The sequence below is a fragment of the Chelon labrosus genome (genome assembly GCF_963514085.1).
Source record: "Chelon labrosus genome assembly, chromosome: 23".
Lineage (NCBI taxonomy): Eukaryota > Metazoa > Chordata > Actinopteri > Mugiliformes > Mugilidae > Chelon > Chelon labrosus.
The window spans coordinates 15310425-15331725 of NC_140356.1; the positions used below are offsets into that span (position 1 = coordinate 15310425).

Sequence of the window (21301 nt, forward strand, 5' to 3'; positions counted from 1 at the left end):
TAGATATTTAATTTGATCGCTGACTGATGGCACATCCCATCAGCTTTCTGGAATATTCTACTGACATAGAATATCGTCTTGAAATTACCGCATCTGGAATGATTTTTAGAATTAATGATTGTACATCGAACAAAGAGTGAAATTACTGTACAAATATACTTTGTTATGCTTTGCACACCACACAGGGCTAACACAGAAAGACAAACAACGATTTATACTCACACGCACTTCCGGCCAATGCCAAAACACCAATGAACCAATGAATGAGCTTGTCCTGGGACTGTTGGAGGAAGCCGCAGAAAACCCATACAAACGACAGCGAGAACATGCAAACCTCACACAGGAAGGCCCCAGCTAGCCGACATGTTTGAGCCAAGAACCTTCTTGCCGCGAGGCGTCAGTGCTAACCACCACTGTGCCGCCACCACCCAAAAAAAGGACAATCAGAAATAGGTAAGGGAGCTAACAAAAGAATACGCAGTTACGTAACAGTTCAACACACAGATCAAAACAAGAATCAGCATGAAATCGAAGTATCTGGTCTCTCAACGGGTTGTGCCGTTAAGAGCTTCTATGGCAGCAGACCAGAACAATAATAACCGTACCGACTGGCAACACAGATTATAAATGGGAATACCATTAGTGTCATAGTTTTTATGGTCATTAACCAAAGCATCAAAGTGTTGACTGGATGAATGACGCAAGATTTAAAAAAAACAAAAACAAACAAGACTGCACCTATTGCAGTTTGTTATGAATAGGATAGAGGTCGGTTTACAAAATGTTACGGAAAATTGTTGAGATGTTTCAGTCTGGACCAAAATGGCAGGCAAGCATTTGGAGCCACAGAGCTGCATAATGTGTCTAAAAAGGCATTGCAAACTTTGTGACTGTTAGAGTTTGCCTGCCAGTTCACAGTTCAACTTTACTGCTTCCTCCTGCTCTCCCTCTCCCTCTCCCTCTCCCTCTCCCTCTCTCTCTCTCTCTCTCTTTCCATGGAAGATGAGGGCTGCTCTTCGACAAGTGACACAAAGAGCGAATCAAACACTGAGAGGGCTGGAATATTCGTTAGCTGGCCCCGTTGCAGAAACAATCAAGCGGAGACACAGGCGTTTATCTAAGCCCGTGAAATCCTCCACACACACAAAAAAGGGAACATTTTAGAGTGGTTCTCAAATTCCTCGCATCACAGTGGTGTGCTCACCTAGTAACTGGTAAACACACATCAACAATGGCTTAAAAGCATTAATGAACTTTCATATATTCTCTCAGCGCTGCAAACCCCGGGGAATATCATGCCTACGTGCCTGCTGAGGCTGTGTTAGCAACATATATGGGCTTCAGTTGCGGTTTTACACATTTATTATATCAATCACCATCGCTGCCAGTGAAAGCATATGACAGCACAACATACGGTGTCCTTGGTAGCTGACTAACACCTGATCAAGACAAAGAGCTGAAGCTTAATTGCAGAGATTATGATCTGCCATAAAGTGTGCAACCACAAACAGGGCCTCGAACGCACAACGGACACAAAAACCTTGTGTGACATGTGCTCGAAAAGAAACTAAAGCGCCCATGCGTTCAATCAGACTTCATACGCGTGGCCTCGGGGTGTGTTGCCTGTGTCATGCAAGCGCACTGTTAGCATCTGTGATGTGGTCAATGTCAGTGTGATGCCGAACAGGTGCTCGTCTAGCCTCTACTTCACACATGGTCCTACAACATGCATAATTAATTAAAGCCTTACAAAGGGGAGAATCAGTTCTCTGGAAAAAGAGAGAGAGGAGTCTAATATTTCTTATAATAATAATAGGGACGCGTATACCAAATGTGACTTTTATACAAGCAGAATATAAAGATGTGGTTTATTTTTTCCATTTTCTCTACTTAATACTTCATCTCCATTACATTTTATAGAGAAATATTGTACTTTTGCTTGTTTTCAACTCACTGACAACTTAAACTAGTGTTGAGCTGACTTTAAAATACACAGAAAGTGAAAGTATTTAACATGCAAACATTGTATATGTTAGTATGCATGCAAGTGGTGCAAGTATGCAAGTAGCGGTTTTAATGTGGTGGACCGAATTTGAACTATAAACTGTTCAACAGTTAAATAATAATAATAATAACTCCCATTTTATGGTAGTTTGAGGTTTGTTTTTATCATTTTACTCCAAAAGTCACGACTAACAACAGCCGCCAGGAACGTGTAGTAAATTAACATCTGAATAAATAACAGGACGATGTAAAGTTCAAATACCTTGGTGTTTTAATGAAGTGTAGTACTATAGTACGCAGCTCTGCACCACAGCAGCAGAGACAAGTTGCACATTTAAGATTTTAAACTGATATGTTTGTTACAGCCTATTTACAAACCCAGCTGTGCATTAGTGTTTCTCACCATAATCCTTTCATTCTACTCATATTTATTTGATATATTGTCCAAATAAGAAAAAAAAATAAATGATTATAGCTGCTTTAAATAAATTATCTGAGTATTACATTACATATCAAAACAGTGCAGCGTGACATTACTTGCAGGACAATACTCTTCTGGGACTATTTCCAATGTCAGCTTTGCACTTGTACTAGTCAGAGGAAGACTTATGATCCCCTGTCATGAATACAATGCAAAATGGCTCTGACTCAGATCAAGACAACACAGACATCTATCCCTGGTCTGTGCTCTGAATGTGGGAAGGAGATACCCCTATACAGAAAGCTGCGCCTGTGCTATACAGCATCGAGATGACTAAGCATGAGGCCCGCTGCCTCTGGCACTGTGCAGACATGTTCCATTCTGTCAGCTCTGCAGCACATAGGCACCATTTCACACGGTCCCCCAACTCCTGGCCAAGCGAGTGGGAAGTTTAGAGGCCCTGGTTGGAGGCTACGCCGAGCATTTACGCACGGTGACTGCAACTGCAACGTTTCAACGTCTGTTTTATTGTAAGATGCTGCCCTCAGTTCCCCTCATTGTTTTCTGACAACACATGTATGCAGGACATCAACGCGTCATCTTGATGTGGTTGGTGCACCAGCAAATGCATGAAAAAATATTGCATGTCATTCCAAATATGTCTTTTAAAAATAGAAAATACAATACATTAAATCTAATTTGTTATTGCTTTTGTTGTTTGAAATTAGTTATTTTATGATTGACTCTTAAGTAAACTGAACATTGGTTCCTATTGCAGGTATTCCCCCAAAACAGCAAATATCTAAGCAAAGCATTCTCTTCAAACCCACCCCCCAGACTCACTGACAGTGTGTGTGGTCCAAGAGTGGAAAACACTTCATGCTTTGAGTCTTGAACGCCACCTACTGGTCCCTGGCACAAATTACTGTGCTGGCTTACATTATAAATGTGCTGAATAATAAAATATATATATTACATATATATAACCTTTCACCATGTACAATAAAATCATTAATCACAGTAAATTACTGCAAGAAAGCAAACGCTTCCATGTTCCTATATTGCACCATGTCTGCTGATTAATTTGGATCCGTCATCTCAGCCAGAGAGTTCAGGTTGTTGTCCCTCCTCTCTTGAATCTCTTCTATACATTAACATGTATGCCGTGTCCCTGGAAAATAAATAAATGTAAAGATTTTAAAAAACTATTTTTCAGAGATAAAATTCAAATCACAGTTTGGGGGTGGAATAAAGGGAACTTTTCAATAAAATAAACAGCAACAGGAAAACCGGGTGTTAGCCAAAATGCAGTTTGTTGTTCAAAGACTAGACAACGCTGCAGACAAGACGGATTTCCTCCGTTTATGAGTTCAAGAGTTTGAGAGCCCTCATGGCAAAGGCACGGTCACCTTTTAGTCTTTAATCTTGACCATGGAGAGGAGACAATAAGGCTTTGTGTAAAGATCTAAAGCTGTTACTGCGAGTAGGAAGATAAAAGCTCCGTGATGTCAGCAGGGGTCGAGCGTTTAGGGCTTTAAATGTTATTAATAAAGTCTCAAATTTAACCCCAAAACCACTGGAAGCCTGTTTAAACAAGGTGAAATGGACATCACATGTTTTGTGTTACTTCTTGCTGAAGGCATGGTGGTTGTATGGCTAATTTAAAAGTGTTATCGTGAGAAGAAATAAAAATCTGAGCAGCTGTGTTAAAATAATTTTAACTTAGTTTAATTTTAGAACATGTCGTCCCACGTCTCCCTCTGGCAATTGAAGGAACAGTTTGACATATTCAGAAACACAGTTACTTGCTCTGTTGCCGACAGATATTATAACATCAACGTCTGTATAGTAACTGAAGCTGCGGCGTAAAGACAGTTAGCTTAGCTTAGCATAAACGCTGGAGACAAGGGGTAAAGTTTTCAAGTCCATGTCCAAAAATAACAGTTTCATCCTGGTTTCAGATACACATGTGTGACAGTGGTTTTGGGAAAGAAAGGAACAGTGTGGATTTCCCAAAGTCCTAAACTATTCCTCGAAGATGCGAAGTTTTAATTTTGGTTCTCCGGTTAGTCTAGATGTTTCTTCAATCAGAGTGAAACTTTTTAAAGTTTTGATCACTTAAAATGAATTCATCATTAAAGAAGAAGTTCAGAGAAATAAGATAATAAAGTGTGTAACTGTGGCATCTATAAACTGTATGACATATTAAGAGAAGTAATGAAATAACAGGTGAACCAGAACAGAGCCCTGAGGCACACCACAGGGAAGTTAATCCAGGAAGAGGAAAAAATTATCCATCTGAGTGAGTGAGTATGCAGATTTGACTGCGTTTGGATAAAGTCGGGCGAGCTGTTTGCTTCAGTTCCCAGTCTTTATGCTAAGCTAAGGCCAACTGGCTAGTGATGACTTGATAACATATGTAAAGATGTTCATCAACCCTCTAACTTCTCATGAAGAAAGCAACTGAATTTCCTAACATGTTCTCTTACAGGGACAGAACAGATAAAAACAGACAAAAACTGATGAGCAATTTACCCGAAACGTCCTCCATATGTTTTCTTCACGTCTTCCCAGGAGCTCTGAGTGTTTCAGTCAAAATCAGATATTAAATTAAACACAAATTAGCATAAAACAAAAGTAGAGTACTACAACAATCCTTCTTGAACAAGTAGAGAGTAAAACTTTGTGTTGAGTTATTTGTACAAAATTTCAAGAAAACTTTTATGTAGAACTATGAGGTGTACACTTTATATATATATATATATTTATAAAAACAAAGCCAGAAATAACTTTTATTGAAGTGAGAGACATGTCATACTGCACATACCGGCCGCACATGGCTGTCATCAGCGTAGTACCAGCAGTTGTCCGCCCTGTTGCGAACGTACGCTGTATAGTGCCCACACGTTGCGAATCCAGCATGCACCACCACTGCATACAGTGTGTACCTGCAGTTGTTCTGTAAGAACACACCAGGTTTTAGATGACATAAGATCTGATATCAAGATTCAAGAAAGAAACAGAAGTACCTGAGCAAAGTCTGCTTCTTGAAACATCTCAGAGCATTTAAAGGTTTCGGGAAAAGTAACTTTGCAGTCAAGCTTCCGGGTGGAACCACGCATGTTGCGGTATCGTTTCAGGTGGATGCACAAGATGGGAGGCAAGGCGAGGAGTTTGGCACCCTGAAAGACAAATGTCATTTCTAAGCTGACGACGACGTTAGCAAATATGTTTTTGGTGGAACTTAAACGACGCCTCACCTGTTTGGATGGAGTCTTGCTTTCACAGTTTGCACAGTAGCAGCTGTTCACGCCTTTTAGCTCCTGATGCTCAAAGAAGGAGGTCATGCAGCCTTCCTGAAAAGGTCCACAGTTGTGAGTATTGGGTTGACATTTTCATCTACACGTTGTACATATAGCAGCAGCAAGCGAGCTTAGCTTTGCATAAAGAAATATTGGAATCAGTGGTGCTTAACTGACCAGTTAAATCTCTCACAAGCACAAGGGCAAAATCAATAAGTTGTGTTTTTATAGCGAGTGTGTGCCAGACTGTTTCTTGACCTGGAGAAGAGAGTACTGTTGTACTCACAAAACCACAAAACGCTGCTGTTAGACTTTAGTTTTTGCATGCATTCAACAGACAACATATTATGTTTTGATTAATCAAATTTAGAGGCGGTTACAGGAAGACTTTGTTAGCTCCACAGGAAGAAACTGGGAGATTATCCGAAGGTAAGTGACGCTATACTTTGCATATTGGTATTGTCTTATATTTCCATATACATCCTGATAAGAAAGCTAAGTAATAAGTTCAAATATTACTCTAAACTATTACTCTCTGTGCACACCTGCACAAAAAAATGGAAAGAAACGGCACCAGAGTGTTGTGGTCGTCCTTTATATGCAGAGGCAGGCTGAGCAGGTAGCTGGCTCGACTCTGGATGGAGGTGCAGTTTAAACACTGCAGCTGAGTCTCCACTGAAATCTTGTACAGACTCTGGATTTCAAGAGCCTGGCAAAGAGAAAGAGGGAGCAAATATAAAACAATACATTCAGAAGAAGGAGAAGAATAGAAAAGTAACTGTGATTAAAGACCGACCAGAGCTGCGTCGTCCATCTGCTGTTGCACGAAGTTCAGGATGGAAAGGAACACCTCATCGGCGTCATGCTGCACACTGACTGCAAAACGACATTCTCATTGTTACAAGTTGTGACATTAACCACAACAATTTGAGACGCTCGCTGTGTTAGCTTGTGGCTCTTACGTCGAATGCTGTTTCTGTCCAGACAGCGGAGGAAGTCATCATGAGATGAGTCAGTCTGGCCGGCCCGCATGGCCACAAGGACTCGCCTTAGCTGGAGGGGGACATTACTACCCTCTGATCTTACACCGGCTGGTTGCCACCTTGTGAAATACATAAAATCTTGTTAATCTCAATTTTTTTAGCATCTGAGAAAAACACACACTTGTTAAACTTTGTGATAGGAGTTAATTTTCTTACTTTTCCAGCAGGTCTGCTAACTCCCAGGTAGCAGAAAGGGTCTGCAGCAGCGTGTTCGCACAGCAGGATAGATGGTTGTTGGGGAGGCCTCTCATTCCTGAGACACAACATCAAAAAAGGTTAAATAACAGAGTCTGGGACACCTTAAGTCTGTGGCTCAGAGGGTCAGTGGCTGTTTGCATGTGTGAAAATAAAATAAAAATGTAACAGTGTGGGCTCAAAATGTCAGTATAGCTTTGCAGAACACCCACATCACGTATATAGTCTGTTAAAACAATAAATCAATCGTTTTATAGACGACAGAGCATGACTCGTGTTTGGTTTATTGTTTTAAGACCACACGGAGGTGGTCTACTGACGTCTACTGGTTTATTTCACACAGATCCAATGTCAGTATTTTGCTTTCTTTGTCACTGAAACACACCTGAAGGATTTATTGGTTTGGAAGAGGAAAAGGAAATAATAAGAGAAATCTTGGTTATGAATGAGTTGGTTACCCCTGTTGGCCTTGCGGTGGCAGTGCAGGTGTCTTTGTGTGGTTTAATCAGCCACACCTAAGGAGGTGTGGATGAAGTCATGGCTGGGAGGACATGGCTATGTTTCACCATGTTTCACTCATCACCTTTATTTCTTTACGGCCCTCGAGTCATGGACCAAAAACACATAACAGGCTGAATTCTTACAGGTGGTGATTGGGGCCCGTGGAGATTAATTCTAGTGTTGCGAAAGATGCTAAACCAACAGATCCTTGTTATTCGCAGTTTTTAAGGGATTCTTGAGGATTCCCACACAATTTCATGGTGTACAAATGACAGAATTACACTCACAGTTCAAAAAGAAGAGTTTTTTTCCCCCCAAATACAAATCCATAACAGTATAATAAACATTTAGAATGAAACTTTAATCTTACATGTGTACTTTTTCCATCCCAGTTGGGTATTGGTGGTAAACTGGACTGAATTATAAGGCACTTCCAACATTTTGTCCAAAAAACAAACTATGAAGTTATATTTCACCCAAATAAAAGTGTCTATGCTGCAGCAAATGCTCTAAGTAAGGGAAAGTAAGGGAATTGTACTTCAAGTATTTAAAGTAAAAGTACTTAATGCAGAATGTGGCTATTGTAACTAATACACTGTCAAATTTGTGGATTAATAAAAGTAGCTGACTCATTTTTCAAATTTTCTGTATAGAACTGAAACTATTAATCCACGATGAAAATAATCGATTAATCAGCTGATTGATCGATTGTTCGGTCTGTGTGAAGTGCCATCACGGTTACTCGAAGCTACCCCCAAGCGGTCCAAACTTAAAGATAATCAAAAAATCTGCAGATTAATTTACTGAAATGACTGTGTGTTGTTTACTTACCGCCGTGGTCTCCCCTACAAGAAAATAGTCTAGTAAAGATCAGTACAGGCTTCATTCCCTCTGAACGGCGCCAGTCCATTGAACTACCTGGAGGTGGACTCTGGTCTGAGACTTGTCCTCCTCAGCTTCACGGATCGGTTTACTGGACTTACCGGGTCTAACAGCAGAGGTGGTCTGTCGGTGAAACACAGCTGTCACTTCACGGTAAAAACATCCCCAGCAGAATCACTTTCGTTTTACAGGTTTCTGTTCGCTTTGCTGAAATCGAAACTTAAAACTCTGCCATGCGGTGAGTCAGCCAACAACAACACGAAGACAAAACTGAACTTTCTTTTTTTTTTTTTTTTTTAAATCACATTTACTGCGACCACATTTTACTGCCTGCACATGAGTATAAGTCACTGCCTGGCAAAAAATAAATAAATAAATAAAAAAAAAGCTCTCACACTCTCGCACTTTAGCTTTGATTACAGCACATTTGCTGTGTCATTGTTTCAATAAGCTTCTGCAATGTCACAATATGTATTTCCATCCAGCGTTGCATTCATTTTTCACCAAGATCTTGTATTGATGACGGGAGAGTCTGACCACTACACAAAGCCTTCTCCAGCACATCCCAAAGATTCTCAATGGGGTTAAGGTCTGGACTCTGTGGTGGCTAATCCATGTGTGAAAATGATGTCTCATTCTCCCTGAACCACTCTTTCACAATCTGAGCCCCATGAATCCTGACATTGTCATCTTGGAATATCAGAGAAGAATAAATCCATTGATTTCCAACTGACCTCATTCTTTGGGCACATAATGTTGCTGAACCTAGACCTGAGCAACTGCAGCAACCCCAGATCATAGCACTGCCCCCACAGGCTTGTACAGTAGACACTAGGCATGATGGGTGCATCTGCCTCTCTTCTTACCCTGATGCCTCCATCACTCTGGAACAGGGTAAATCTGGACTCATCAGACCACATAACCTTCTTCCATTGCTCAAGAGTCCAATCTTTACGCCCCCTAGCAAATTGAAGCCTTTTTCCCAAGTTAGCCTCACTGATTAGTGGTTTTCTTAAGGCTACACAGCTGTTCAGTCCCAATTCCTTGAGTTTCATTTCACATTGTACGTGTAGAAATGCTCTTACTTTCACTATTAAACATAGCCCTGAGTTCTACTGTTGTTTTTCTACGATTTGATTTCACCAAACGTTTAAGTGATTACCAAACACGATCAGTCACTTTTTTTTTTTTTCGACCGCATTTCCTCCTCGAAGACGATGGTTCTCCACTATCCTTCCAGTTTTTAATAATGCGTTGGACAGTTCTTAACCCAGTTTTAGTAGTTTCTTCAATCTCCTTAGATGTTTTCTCTGCTTGATGCATGCCAATGATTTGACCCTTCTCAAACAGACTAACATCTTTCTGACAACCACAGGATGTGTCTTTAGACATGGTTGTTTAAGAAATAAGAAGCTACTCATTGCATCAGTTGGGGTTAAATAACTTGTTGTCAGCTGAAAGATAATCGTCCATGCAGTAATTATCCAATAGGAGGCTCCTACCTATTTGCTTAGATAAATCCAGGGGGCGATTTATTATTTTTTTTTTGGCCAGGCAGTGTATTAGATTACATGTATTTGACTGTGGACTACTTTTACATTATATAAAGATTTAATAAAAGGAACATGAAATACTTGCAGTTGTGAAAGCCGTGAGGAACGCACACAGTGAACTTCTGCAGGAGTATTACACTTGAGAAAAAACAGCATTGTTCAAAATGACACGGTGAATAAGTAAAATTACGAGAACATGATGTAAAATAAATTAGCAAAGCAGCAGAAACCAGGGAACTAACTCACATATAATATTACTATAAGTAACAAGTGATATTTTACTCCTTTATTCCTTTGACTTACGTAGGATTTTAAATCCAGGGTTTGTCTTTGTAATATATTCTTCTTCTGTATTGAAACTGTAGGTGTTATGAATGTGTCTCCCAGCACTGTTAAAAATCAGCTGTAAAAGTCTTTTAAAAAGACAAATGCAGAACTGTATGTGTCCTGACCCGTGTCTCCCTCAAGGGGGCGCCAAAGGCCTCAGAGTCAGCTATATGACAATCTCCATTCAGTCAGAGGATTGCTGTTTTTTCATTTAGCTTCTACCTGGAAACTTGTCAGTGCATCTTAACATACCAGTGTCTGTCCACGCATATTTTCTAAGACGGTGATGGGAAAAAAAAGTTCGGAAAGCACTGCCTCACATAATTACATGTCCTTAATGAATTTTTAAATAGATATAAAACAATATGGGAAAAGTCAGTGTCAGAAACGTGGACTTTAAAGCTTTCTCTCTTTTCTTTTAATCCTACTCCATAAAAAATATATTCACATATGTTCAGATATTTAATACTTGTTATTGTACATTGACTGCAAAAAAAAAAAAACATTTAATACTCCCTTTCATGGTTAAATAAAGTTATAATTGAAGTGATTTGAGTTTTTTTTTTAAGATGAATCATCCGGACCTACAAAGTTAAGGGAAGCTAAATCAGGTGACTAAAGACCAGGCAATAAAATCTGTCACTTTGAGTCTGTGGGACATCTTAACACTATCAAATGTCATATTTTACAGTCCTTTGCTCTGATAATATGGTGCAAACATGGAACTCCACATCTGTTTGAGCAGCTGGTGAAGTTTGGAAATCCACATGAATGAAGATGGGAGAGCTGTGGGCAAACAACAAGAAATGCACCAGTGTGTTTAGAATCACCTCTAAAACCTCGGTGATGATACCAATATGAATTTGAACATTTCATCCAACCTGGATCCACTCGGACTAAAAGCATGTAGAGGAGGACAGCAGCCAGAAAGAGTCTCCGGAGAGGGAACGAGCCAGAGCCGGTCATCAAGAATTTTCTGTATAGAAACTTGAGCATGACTTGAAGTTTACGGATTATAGTACCTGCAGAACAAAATCAGAATCAGTATCTACATGTATTATTTATACTTATAGAATCATGCTTTCAGTGAGTGGAAACAGAAGTATAAGACCTTGATGTGATACAGGCTGTGCAGCGATATCAGAGTTTGGAATAATCCCAGGATTTAGAGGTGGCTCCAGATTCTGTCGTTCTTTTTCTTCTATGAAATCCAGCGCTGTCTGTCTCTGTTCTTCTGTGAACACAACGCCACCAACGTCGCCCACGATCAGCTCCCGAGCCTCGTCCGTGTTTCCGAGAGGCACGAGGACGTGCAACAAATACAGCTCTGCGACCGTCCCAAAGCCGGCCGCTCCGCTGTTTGACGGGCAGTGTAACCAGACTCTGGCGGCCTCCTGCACCGCAGCAGGCTCGCCCACCTTGGAGTAAAGAAGTATGCTGCGAAAATAGGAGAGAAAATCTATTTAGTTGGTATTTTGTGTTATTTTTATAAAGCAAAAAATGACAAACTCTCTAATTTTAGCTCCACATGTGTGAAAGTGTTCTGTGTTTCTTAATTAAAAGTTGCAGCTCTGTCATCTGATTACAGTTGGTCATCAATTCAAATAATGATTGAAACGGGGAAATAAATCAAAAATAATCCAAAAATGTGCCTTAAGTGCTTGTAGTTGGTTATACAGACAGAAAAAAAACAAGTAACCGAGTTCCTCCTCACCACATTTGCATTATTTTAGCTGGTATTTTCTCCTGTTGCTCATACTGATGAAGGACCCAAGATAAAACACCGTGCCACTGATTCATCTCAGCCAGAGCCTGGATCCCTAAGATGCAGAAACCAGCCTTAAACTCCACACATCTGCAAAGAAGCATAAAAGTTACTTTACATTCAGGGTGAAGTGATTCAAGATGAAACTTCACACCAGTTACCTATTGTCCTCTGGCTCCATGCAGGCTACACCCTCCAGGCCTCTCTCGCATGTGTCCAAAGCCGCCTGGAAATCTTTGTGCACCATCATTTGCTCTGCAGCAGCGTCCAGCATGTTGAGCATTGAAGTAGAAGAGAGTGGAGGGCTGCACACTGAGGCGAAGCTGCGAGCAGGAGCCTCACTGGTTGAACAGCTGCTCATGACTCCAGGACAAAATAAATTAAATCCTTCAACTGTTAACAAAGCTACCAGGCAGCTATGTGCCAAATAAACCCGGTGATAATAGTTATTTTCCACGTTAAACTAGCCACGACATTTTGTTTACCATTAACGATCCTTCGTCTTTCCGGGTTGAGAGCGCTGGCCAATCAGACGTCACGTTCTTCAGAACGTCTGCGACAGCCAATCGCGTTACAGCTACTTCGAACGCGCGTCATACTTTTTTTTCTCTCAACTTGTAAACACGTGTTACGGAGGGTTCCTGTCTCAACGCAGGACATTTAAGCAGCTGCTACATAAAACTACCTATGTAAGTTAAGCGTCGCTTTTATATTGCGGAACGACGACCACGGCTTTATTAGCTAACTAAGGAAATTAGCTAGCTTTATTGTATTTAAAGAGGCTAGCGAGTTGAAAGCTAACGAGCTAGCAAACTGTTTAATTAGCCGTTAGCTTGCTACACTCTGACCAAGCATGCTGTAATAACTCACAAACCTAAATTGTAAGCTAAATTATGACAACAAATACATTTTATTTTCTGGTTTATATTTAAATAAACGTGTTTCATTGTGGTAATACTTTACAGGTCCACTATTTTTTGGTTATTAAACGCCATAGACAGATTTCTTGCAGGCATGTCCTGTGTTTTGTGTGTCCAACTCGGTGAATGTGGTGTTTAGTACCATATAACACAACTAGTTGATGTTGTATGATTTCCAAAACCATCCTTCTCGAAAACCTGACACTGAAACATCAGGGAGGTTTATTGACAAGTGTTTAACTTCTTGCCAGTAGTCTACATCTACCCTAGCTACTAGTGTATTTTAAAGATGTGTAAAAGTATTCTACCTTTTTTTTTTTTTTCCCCCTGATCATTTACTAATGTAGTTTTCATCACCAAAAGAAAGAGTTATGTGGCATATAGTTGAACGAAAGCTATCTTGAATTGTAATGGATTCTAGTGTTGGAGAGGATGCTTGTGGTCTTGACGTCTAATGAATCTCACAGGAACTTACATGTTTTTATTTGACTTTTGTTTGCTGTGTTCCTGTTATTTTTCCTCATCATCAACATGGGCAAGCTCTTACAATGTGCAATATCGTTCAACCTTCCTTTTAGAACATCCTTAAAATGGCCAAAAGCCTCCGGAGTAAGTGGAAGCGAAAGATGCGGGCAGAGAAGAGAAAGAAAAATGCTCCCAAGGAGTTGGCTCGACTGAAACAAGCCCTGAGTCTGGATAAGAAAGGAGACGATGTCATGGCCGAGGTGCAGGAGATCGCCACGGTGGTGCCAGCCGGCAAGATAAAGAAGAAGGTGGATGTCGACATGGCAGAAGAAGAGTGTGACGGTGAGTGAGGCAATGTCCATGACGTGGTGTGTGGGTTTAAAGAAGTAGAAAATATTTACATGAGCGTTTGATTTATGAGCTGGCCACTTTTCTGCGTTTCAGATGGGAAGATGGACATGGACAAGAAGCGCAACAAGAAAACTCTTTTGGATGAACATGGACAGTATCCTGCATGGGTGGGCCAACGGCAGGCCAAGAAAATGAAAGGCAAACGAATGGGAAAGAAAACTGGCCAGGGCAAGAAGAAGAAGGGCATTGCCTGGTAACACACAGGAAACCAGAAGATCTTTGCTAATCTCACAGACTTTGGACGCAGAAACACAGAATCGTGTCATGTCTTGTTTTATACATGATGAGTGTGAGTCTCCTTCTCTCTTCAGTGGATTATAAGATTCACAATTGCAACAGTGAGCATGAAATTTTGGTCATTGCAGAAAATTGTTTGCTATCGTTGAAGAGCAGCTTTTGATTTTTAGAACAAGCCTGACGTAAGACTTGTTTAAGGTGTGCCTGCTTTCACAGTGGCTCAACACGTCTTAGACATGGAGGTGATACACATTTATCCTCTACTTCAAGTTATATCTTTATGTACACAGATAAAAAAAAAAAAAGATTTCTATTCCTATGACTTGTTTCATTCACTGTTATTGATAAACATCTTTTGAATTTATTTGCCCACCACCATCTTGACAAGCTCCTTGGAAGCAACAGTCATCCCAGCCGCCACTTCTGGGTAACTTATACAATCATTTTTTTTCAGTAACTACTAACAGGACATCTTACGTAACTAAGTCCCAGCCAGAGGTTGCGCTAGACTTTTTCGTTGTCTGTGATTTTGACTGACAGGGTCATAAAAATCCCGTCATAATCTATTTTTCACTTTAAATTTTTAAAATGACAATAAAGACATATTCAGAAGCATTTAATTTTCATTAAAGTTTCATTAACTTTAAGTACTTTTTCAGAACAGTATTGACTTTAAGTGGTAACAAAAAAAAAAGTTCCGCGATGTTTGGAACGCAAACTGCGATGAGAGACAAGAGCCAATTAATAAGGTCACTCGCCACCAAGTGGTCAGGGGTGTGAATTGCAATCTGTCAAAATGACGGATGGCCTTCAGATTTTTCCATCACATAACAAAATATTCGGTTAAAGCGACCCCTGGTCCCAGCGAGAGGCGTTGTCCACCCTGGTCAGGTCTCCAGTCTATCACAGGGCTAACACAGAGAGACAGACAACCATTCACACTCACACCTACGGCCAATTTAGAATCACCAGTTAACCTAACAAACATGTCTTTGGACGGTGGGAGGAAGCTGGAGTACCCGGAGAGAACCCACACAGACACGGGGAGAACATGCGAGGATACAACATTTGAGCTGAAATAATTCAGAGAGCATAATAATGTCAAACAACCATCGTAATATATAAATCTGGCAGGATGTGAAGAATGAACCTGAAAGAGATGGTCTAATAAAAGCAGGCGATGTAAACAACGCAGTCTTCTTTTAAAATATTTTATTATCTCTTATAACCTCTGATCATTGCAATTAAAAGGTTTTAATCGTCACCATTGACGTGGGTCATATTGCTTAGTTACTTTCTACATCACCTGATCCTCTATGAGATATTACACCGTACAGAGAAGTAAAGAAAAGGGGAAATGAGCTGAATGTTGCCATAAATACACTGCATAATTCATCCCCAAGAAAAGTGACTTTGTTGAAGGGAAGCGAATGAAGCTGTCGGATCACATCGCTTACTCTATCAGCTCAACGTAAGCGACGGGGAACAGGCCGCTGCGTCCGTTACACTGTCCCCTCCACCAGCCCTCGTCGATCATCTCTATGTTGGTGATGATATCATCCGGATTGAAGGAGAGCTCGTCATCCTCCACTGTTGAGGAAAGGAGACCGAATATGTGCTGAGTGATGATTTAATCTGTTGTCGCAACCTACACATCTGTCAACAAGTATGTTAATAGAACTTCTAAGAAAAAGCATTAATATCTCTTTTTCTTGGAGTATAAGGTGTATATGGGCTGAAGAGTCTTACCTCCTTCATAGTCATAAATTGCTCTTGCCTTCGGGTTACTTGACAGATCTTCGTAGTCGTTATCCACAGCTGTAAATAAACACTGGTATTAACGTATTTTAAATGTGAAAGTCTTCCAGTTTTACTGACGGCTTTGACCAGAGACGGACCTGACATCACAGGAGGAGGAGGAGGAGGAGCAGTGTTAGTGAGTTCTTCATATTCTCCACCGTCATCCTCTTCCGCATGCCTTTCAGGCAGAGGAGGGGGGGCGTCCACGTCAACGCCATCATCTTCATCCTCTTCTGCAAACCTTTGAGGCAGAGGAGGGGGGGCGTCCGTGTCAAGGATGTCGTCTGTGCGTGGAGGCAAGGCCGGGGGCTCATCGTACTCCGGTTCCTCCTGGAAAAAATGGAAAATCACTGATTTCTTAACCTTAAATCCTGGAAATGACGGAAGAAAATTCCAGTGCAGCTTGTGCCTCCTGTGTATTCAAGTGAAAATGGATGGTGAGATGGGCTAATAAAGTACTGAGAGACCAGTGTTGACCCTCGCTTTCTGAAACATCCTTTAAACAGATGAATGGAGGATTGATGTATGGGTCTCACGTCTGGTTCTGGCTCCGGCTCCGGCTCCGGTTCTGGCTCCGGCTCGTCGTGGTGAACTTCTGGTGGCATGTCGTACTCTGGCTCCACATCTGGAGCAGCTGGTGGTGGAGTAAACTTCTCCTCTCTTGAGTCCTGCTCCTGAGGAAACCAGCATACAAGGCAACATCCATCACACATGTGGTGAAAACAACTTCTAACAGCTCTTTCACACTGCAGTAAGGTGTTACCTGCTGTCTGCGTTTGGCCTCCTCTCGCTCTCTGCTCTCTCTGGCTTGCCTCCTCGCTCTCTCTTCTTCTGCTTTCTTCCTGTTCTCTTCATCTGAAGCTTTGGCCATGTTCTCAAAGCGTGCCTTCAGCTTTCCTGCGCCTGCGCTTGCTGCATAATAAGGACAGAAATGAAAAGGCCCATTAGTGTTTCTCAGTGTTTCTCACTGCTCAAACATGGAAACAGCACAAAAGCCGCTGATTTACTTGTTCACCAGACAGAAGGCACAGTGGGTTTAATTATGTCGAACAAAAACACTTACAGGCCTCTATTGGCTGCGTCTTTTCATAAGAAGATGTTGGGGTGTCCATGTCTGAGAAGCCAGCAGCACTCTACAGGGTAATGATAGAGGGACAGATTTATTTACAGTCTTTCTAGTAGTCAGGACAGATGAATTATTTCAATAATGACTGAAATAAATAATCATTTAGTGGATTAGTCACGTAAATTTGAATTCAGAATTTGCTTCCTGTCTCTGGTTACCAGAGAAGGATGACGTATGAGCCGTGATAGCGACACATTTTAGCCGCTTGAGTCACCACATCCGGCGTGATCTGTCACTGCTGCCAAATTTAAACTTGACCAAAACCAAATTATACTCTTTGCAAAACAACTGTTAAAACAAGGCTAACAATGTAACATACTGCAGCTTTATCTACTTAATCACTTTTTGGGGAAATTTTCTACAGTCACATTAAGAGATTAAACAAAGAATTCATTAAAAACCAAGAATAGATTCATCCTTCACACTGACCTTATCCATACGGTCTGCCTGTACTCCATAGCGACCACCAAAACCTGCTGAGTAATCTAAACAGCGAAGAGTTTGATCAGACTCACGATCTACAACTCCTCCAATGTTTTCAAATTACAGATAGGAGTATTTTTTTCACCTTTTTGTGACTGATGTTTCTCCGTCTGGCTTTTATAGTCGTACCCCAGAGCAGCTTTGTCCACTTTCTCCTTCTCGACCCCGTACTTCCCTCCGAATCCCTTGGAGTAATCTGAAAAGAGTCCAGAATGAAGCGAGGCCGAAATGCTTCAGAGCTGACAAATGAGCTACAACATTAACTCACCCTTCTGTGACTGATGTTTCTCCGTCTCGCTTTTATAGTCGTACCCCAGAGCAGCTTTGTCCACTTTCTCCTTCTCGACCCCGTACTTCCCTCCGAATCCCTTGGAGTAATCTGAAAAGAAGAGTCCAGAATGAAGTGAGGCCGAAATGCGCCAGAGCTAACAAATGAGCCACAACATTAACTCACCCTTCTGTGACTGGTGCTTCTCTGTTTCTCCCTTGTAGTCGTAACCCAGAGCAGCTTTGTCCACCTTCTCCTTCTCCACCCCGTACTTCCCTCCGAATCCCTTAGAGTAGTCTGATGAAGACATAAGATGCAAAATAAAGCAAATATTGAGCAAAGTGTAAAAAGAAGTCAACTGCTACAAGCTGAACTCACCTTTTTGTGACTGGTGCTTCTCTGTCTGGCCTTTATAGTCGTAGCCCATAGCTGCTTTGTCCACTTTCTCCTTCTCAACACCGTACTTCCCTCCAAATCCCTTTGAGTAATCTAAAATAAAATAAAAAACCTTGAATGAGACGTTCTGCTTGGTAGAAACTTACTACTGTGTGTTAGAGGCCGGACGGTGGAACTACCTTTCTGAGATGCGTGTTGCTGCACTTCCCCTTTGTATTCGAAGCCCATTGCAGACTGCACGGATACAGAAAAGAGACAGTGATAGAAACTGTTAGAACATCTATTCCTGCTGCTCTAGTTTCTTATCTCTTCCACTCTCCCACCACCAGCGTCTAAACTCCATGGGGGTCCCATCTCTATCTGCCTTCATTGTTTGGGATTCAGCTCTAACTGTCCAAACTCTCTCTTAAACACTCACGTTTCCTCAATAAATATTAGATGCTGCATGTCAGATATTTATCTTGTTCTATTGTTTTGGTCGATCTGAAGAAAAGGCTGCAGTGTTTGATGATGAGGAAGAGATACTGAAGTGCTGAAATTGGTGTGATGTGGCCTCTTTAAGTTTTTCTTGTCGGTTCTCAGTGTTTCTCAAGCTGCAAGAGGCTCAACTCGTCTTCTCACCTTATCGACGCGGTCTTTCTGAACACCGAATTTCCCGCCGAACCCCTGTGCCGCATCCTTCTGGGAGGAGTGTTGGTCGACCTTGGCCACGTAGTCGTGACCCACAGCCACCTAGACAGAGCCGCCAAAATACATTCGTGAGCAAGCAGCACACAGACAGTACAAGCAAATCAATGCGGAGTCACGGATAAGATGTTTAATAGTGTAAGCAAGAGGAGCACATGACTATATAATAATTAATTGACCTTGTCCATTCGGTCCTTCTCCACTCCAAACTTCCCTCCATATCCATACGACGCTTTGGGAGTCGACTCCTTCTGCTTCACCTGCTCATGCTCCACAGCCACCTTGTTTCTGAGCTCTGCTACACTGCAGGAAATAACACACTGATATTATCACTCGCGCTGACGGTAATATTTTATAAAGATGCTCCAAACAGAAAAAGTGTGAATGTATTTTGGTACAGATGCGCTACAAGTTTTTCCAGGGGGTGTTTAGTCTAGTGAGGTGTCAATGATGGACTAAACTCATGTCGACAAAGATCAAATAAATATCCTTCTGGAAAAAACTAGAAAGTTACTAAACATTAATACTTAAATAAGTTATTAACTGTGAACAATGTATAAACCTTCAAGAAAGTCATAACAACACTGGTGACTGACTTCTAGACTCATTCTTACAGTCTAAATTTATTTTCTCACCTTGTGAGCAGAGGTTTATATCTCATTGTCAAAAGCGTCATCATCATATATTACCCATATTAGGAAAGACTTGCTGCCTGTTCTTTGCTCTCACTTCCTCTTCCTGTTGCTGCACAGCAGTCACTCTATGCTGAGACGATGCTTAGCATTCATAATCCCCAGAAAAAGGGCTTGTCTCCGTCTTATTACCTGATGTGTTCTTTGCGTCCCGAGCCCTCGATGGTCTTGGCTCCCCACCTCTGCTCCTGCTCCGACACGTCATTCTGAAGTGACACAAATCACGAAGGGGTTGAGTGAGTGTGAGTGTTTACCCCACGTCGAAGATACCCTAACGGTGGTACACCCTCCAGGAAGTACACAGCACCTCAAAGTCAGGGTCCGTCTCCCAGTCGTCCCCCTCTGAAGCCACCTTCATGTTCACATTGTGGCCCACGACTGACTTCCACATCTGGGGAAATTAAAAGACAGTGAGCAGAACAAGACGGCTAATTATTAATCCATTGATTACTGACCTCTTCATGGGTTAAAGCTTGTGTTCAGAGTTTATTTGAAGACTGAAATGCACTACCACCACAACAAGCTCTGACCACTGTTTGCTGAAGTCTCAAAAGGGAAGTTATTTTCAACACGAAGCTTCTCCATAATGAAACATACTTTACACATGATAAACTACTGCATTCTTTAAGGGGAATTAAGCAATGTATCGGCACATTATCAGAAAGGAAAACTGAAAATAAGGTTGTGTGTCTCTTTAGGGGAACAGAGAACATTTTTGAAAATGAATGCTAGTCTATTAATTGTCCAGATTTTGTACTGACAGTCATTCTAAACACGTTTTTATTCTCATAAATGGTAGTAATAAGTACAATAGCAGTAATCCAGGGCATTATATTGTAAATAATGTGCATACAGTACAACTTCTAAAAGATATGTAACGTTATCCCTTCACATTTAACTGTATTATATTATTACATTATCACATAATGCTCATATTTCACGTGTAAAAATGTAAAATTAATGCAGAATTTGCAGACACGGGTTTACTGCTCAAAACTTTTAACTGCGTCTGCCTAAACCTACTTCCTTAATTGGGCGGAAAGATGTATAAAGAACAAAAACGAACACAGAAGGCTATTCATTAGTTTTTAAGTGGAAATAAATATATGACATTACCTTTCAATTGTTGCGCAGTATATCCGTGTGCAGATGGATATTACGACAACAAAGTACTCTTGAGGGTCTTCACACAAGTTGTGGCAGTGTGACGGGCGTCAAGTGAACGCGGATCAGACACACGTGAACGCGCGTTGGTTTAAATAGCAATATTGGTGTCGCTCATATCTATTTTTGGTCATTTATGACTGTAAAGGTATTTTTTTTAAATTATTTGTCTGGCACTTATAAATAAATATAAATAAAGGCGTTTTAACAAATTAAATAAACTAAAATTAAATGCAATGCTGCATTCAAGTTCCCCCCGGAAATCCAAAAACACAGAAACTGATCCCAGCTGTTTTAGAGCAAAAGCAGTTAAAACATTATAATTACGATCTATCACTTGCACATTATCTTACTTTTATCAATGTTTAGGAGTAAAGCTTAAATGCAGAGAGGTTGTGATTTAGCAAGCCGTGTTGTAGTTACAACACACGGGGGCAGACTCACACAACTTAAAACACAAGTGGGATATTTTACGAGCACTAAAATCGCAGTTGTTCTGCAATTATAAATCCGATTTCCCTAAACGTGTTCAGGTTCCAGGTTCAAAAGGTGTAAAATAAATAAATAAATTTACTTTATGAGCACATTTACATATTTTTCATCCTGCTGCTGCCACTGCTATTTTATATTGTCATGTTTTGTGTCTTAAGTTGATGACT

At 41.0% G+C, this 21301-nt stretch overlaps 4 protein-coding genes across 4 annotated transcripts; 1 reads left to right on the forward strand and 3 right to left on the reverse strand.

Annotated features, from left to right (window-relative positions):
• Positions 1-550: 550 nt before the first annotated feature.
• Positions 551-8596, reverse strand: LOC311508729 (ubl carboxyl-terminal hydrolase 18-like). The gene is made up of 10 exons (XM_084573661.1): positions 8298-8596; positions 6927-7023; positions 6690-6829; positions 6524-6603; positions 6302-6436; positions 5686-5781; positions 5455-5607; positions 5253-5384; positions 4961-5004; positions 551-3596 (listed from the first exon to the last, which is right to left on the reverse strand). The coding sequence occupies exons 1-10, from the start codon at positions 8374-8376 to the stop codon at positions 3524-3526; spliced, it is 1029 nt and encodes a 342-aa protein (XP_084429787.1). The 5' UTR covers positions 8377-8596; the 3' UTR covers positions 551-3523.
• Positions 8597-8750: 154 nt separating this feature from the next.
• Positions 8751-12490, reverse strand: pex26 (peroxisomal biogenesis factor 26). Its single transcript, XM_084573839.1, has 5 exons — positions 12155-12490; positions 11943-12083; positions 11340-11665; positions 11110-11250; positions 8751-11014 (listed from the first exon to the last, which is right to left on the reverse strand). Exons 1-5 carry the CDS (start codon positions 12352-12354, stop codon positions 10914-10916), a joined length of 909 nt encoding a protein of 302 aa, XP_084429965.1. The 5' UTR covers positions 12355-12490; the 3' UTR covers positions 8751-10913.
• A 101-nt stretch (positions 12491-12591) lies between these two features.
• On the forward strand, positions 12592-14345 carry llph (LLP homolog, long-term synaptic facilitation factor). The gene is made up of 3 exons (XM_084573319.1): positions 12592-12682; positions 13492-13720; positions 13823-14345. The coding sequence occupies exons 2-3, from the start codon at positions 13504-13506 to the stop codon at positions 13984-13986; spliced, it is 381 nt and encodes a 126-aa protein (XP_084429445.1). The 5' UTR covers positions 12592-12682; positions 13492-13503; the 3' UTR covers positions 13987-14345.
• A 144-nt stretch (positions 14346-14489) lies between these two features.
• Positions 14490-20725, reverse strand: hcls1 (hematopoietic cell-specific Lyn substrate 1). Its single transcript, XM_084573318.1, has 17 exons — positions 20595-20725; positions 19786-19869; positions 19611-19684; positions 18966-19089; positions 18721-18831; positions 18279-18333; positions 18082-18192; positions 17890-18000; positions 17704-17814; positions 17521-17631; positions 17382-17437; positions 16890-16959; positions 16590-16738; positions 16363-16500; positions 15925-16156; positions 15776-15844; positions 14490-15616 (listed from the first exon to the last, which is right to left on the reverse strand). Exons 2-17 carry the CDS (start codon positions 19867-19869, stop codon positions 15480-15482), a joined length of 1743 nt encoding a protein of 580 aa, XP_084429444.1. The 5' UTR covers positions 20595-20725; the 3' UTR covers positions 14490-15479.
• Between the last annotated feature and the right edge of the window lie 576 nt (positions 20726-21301).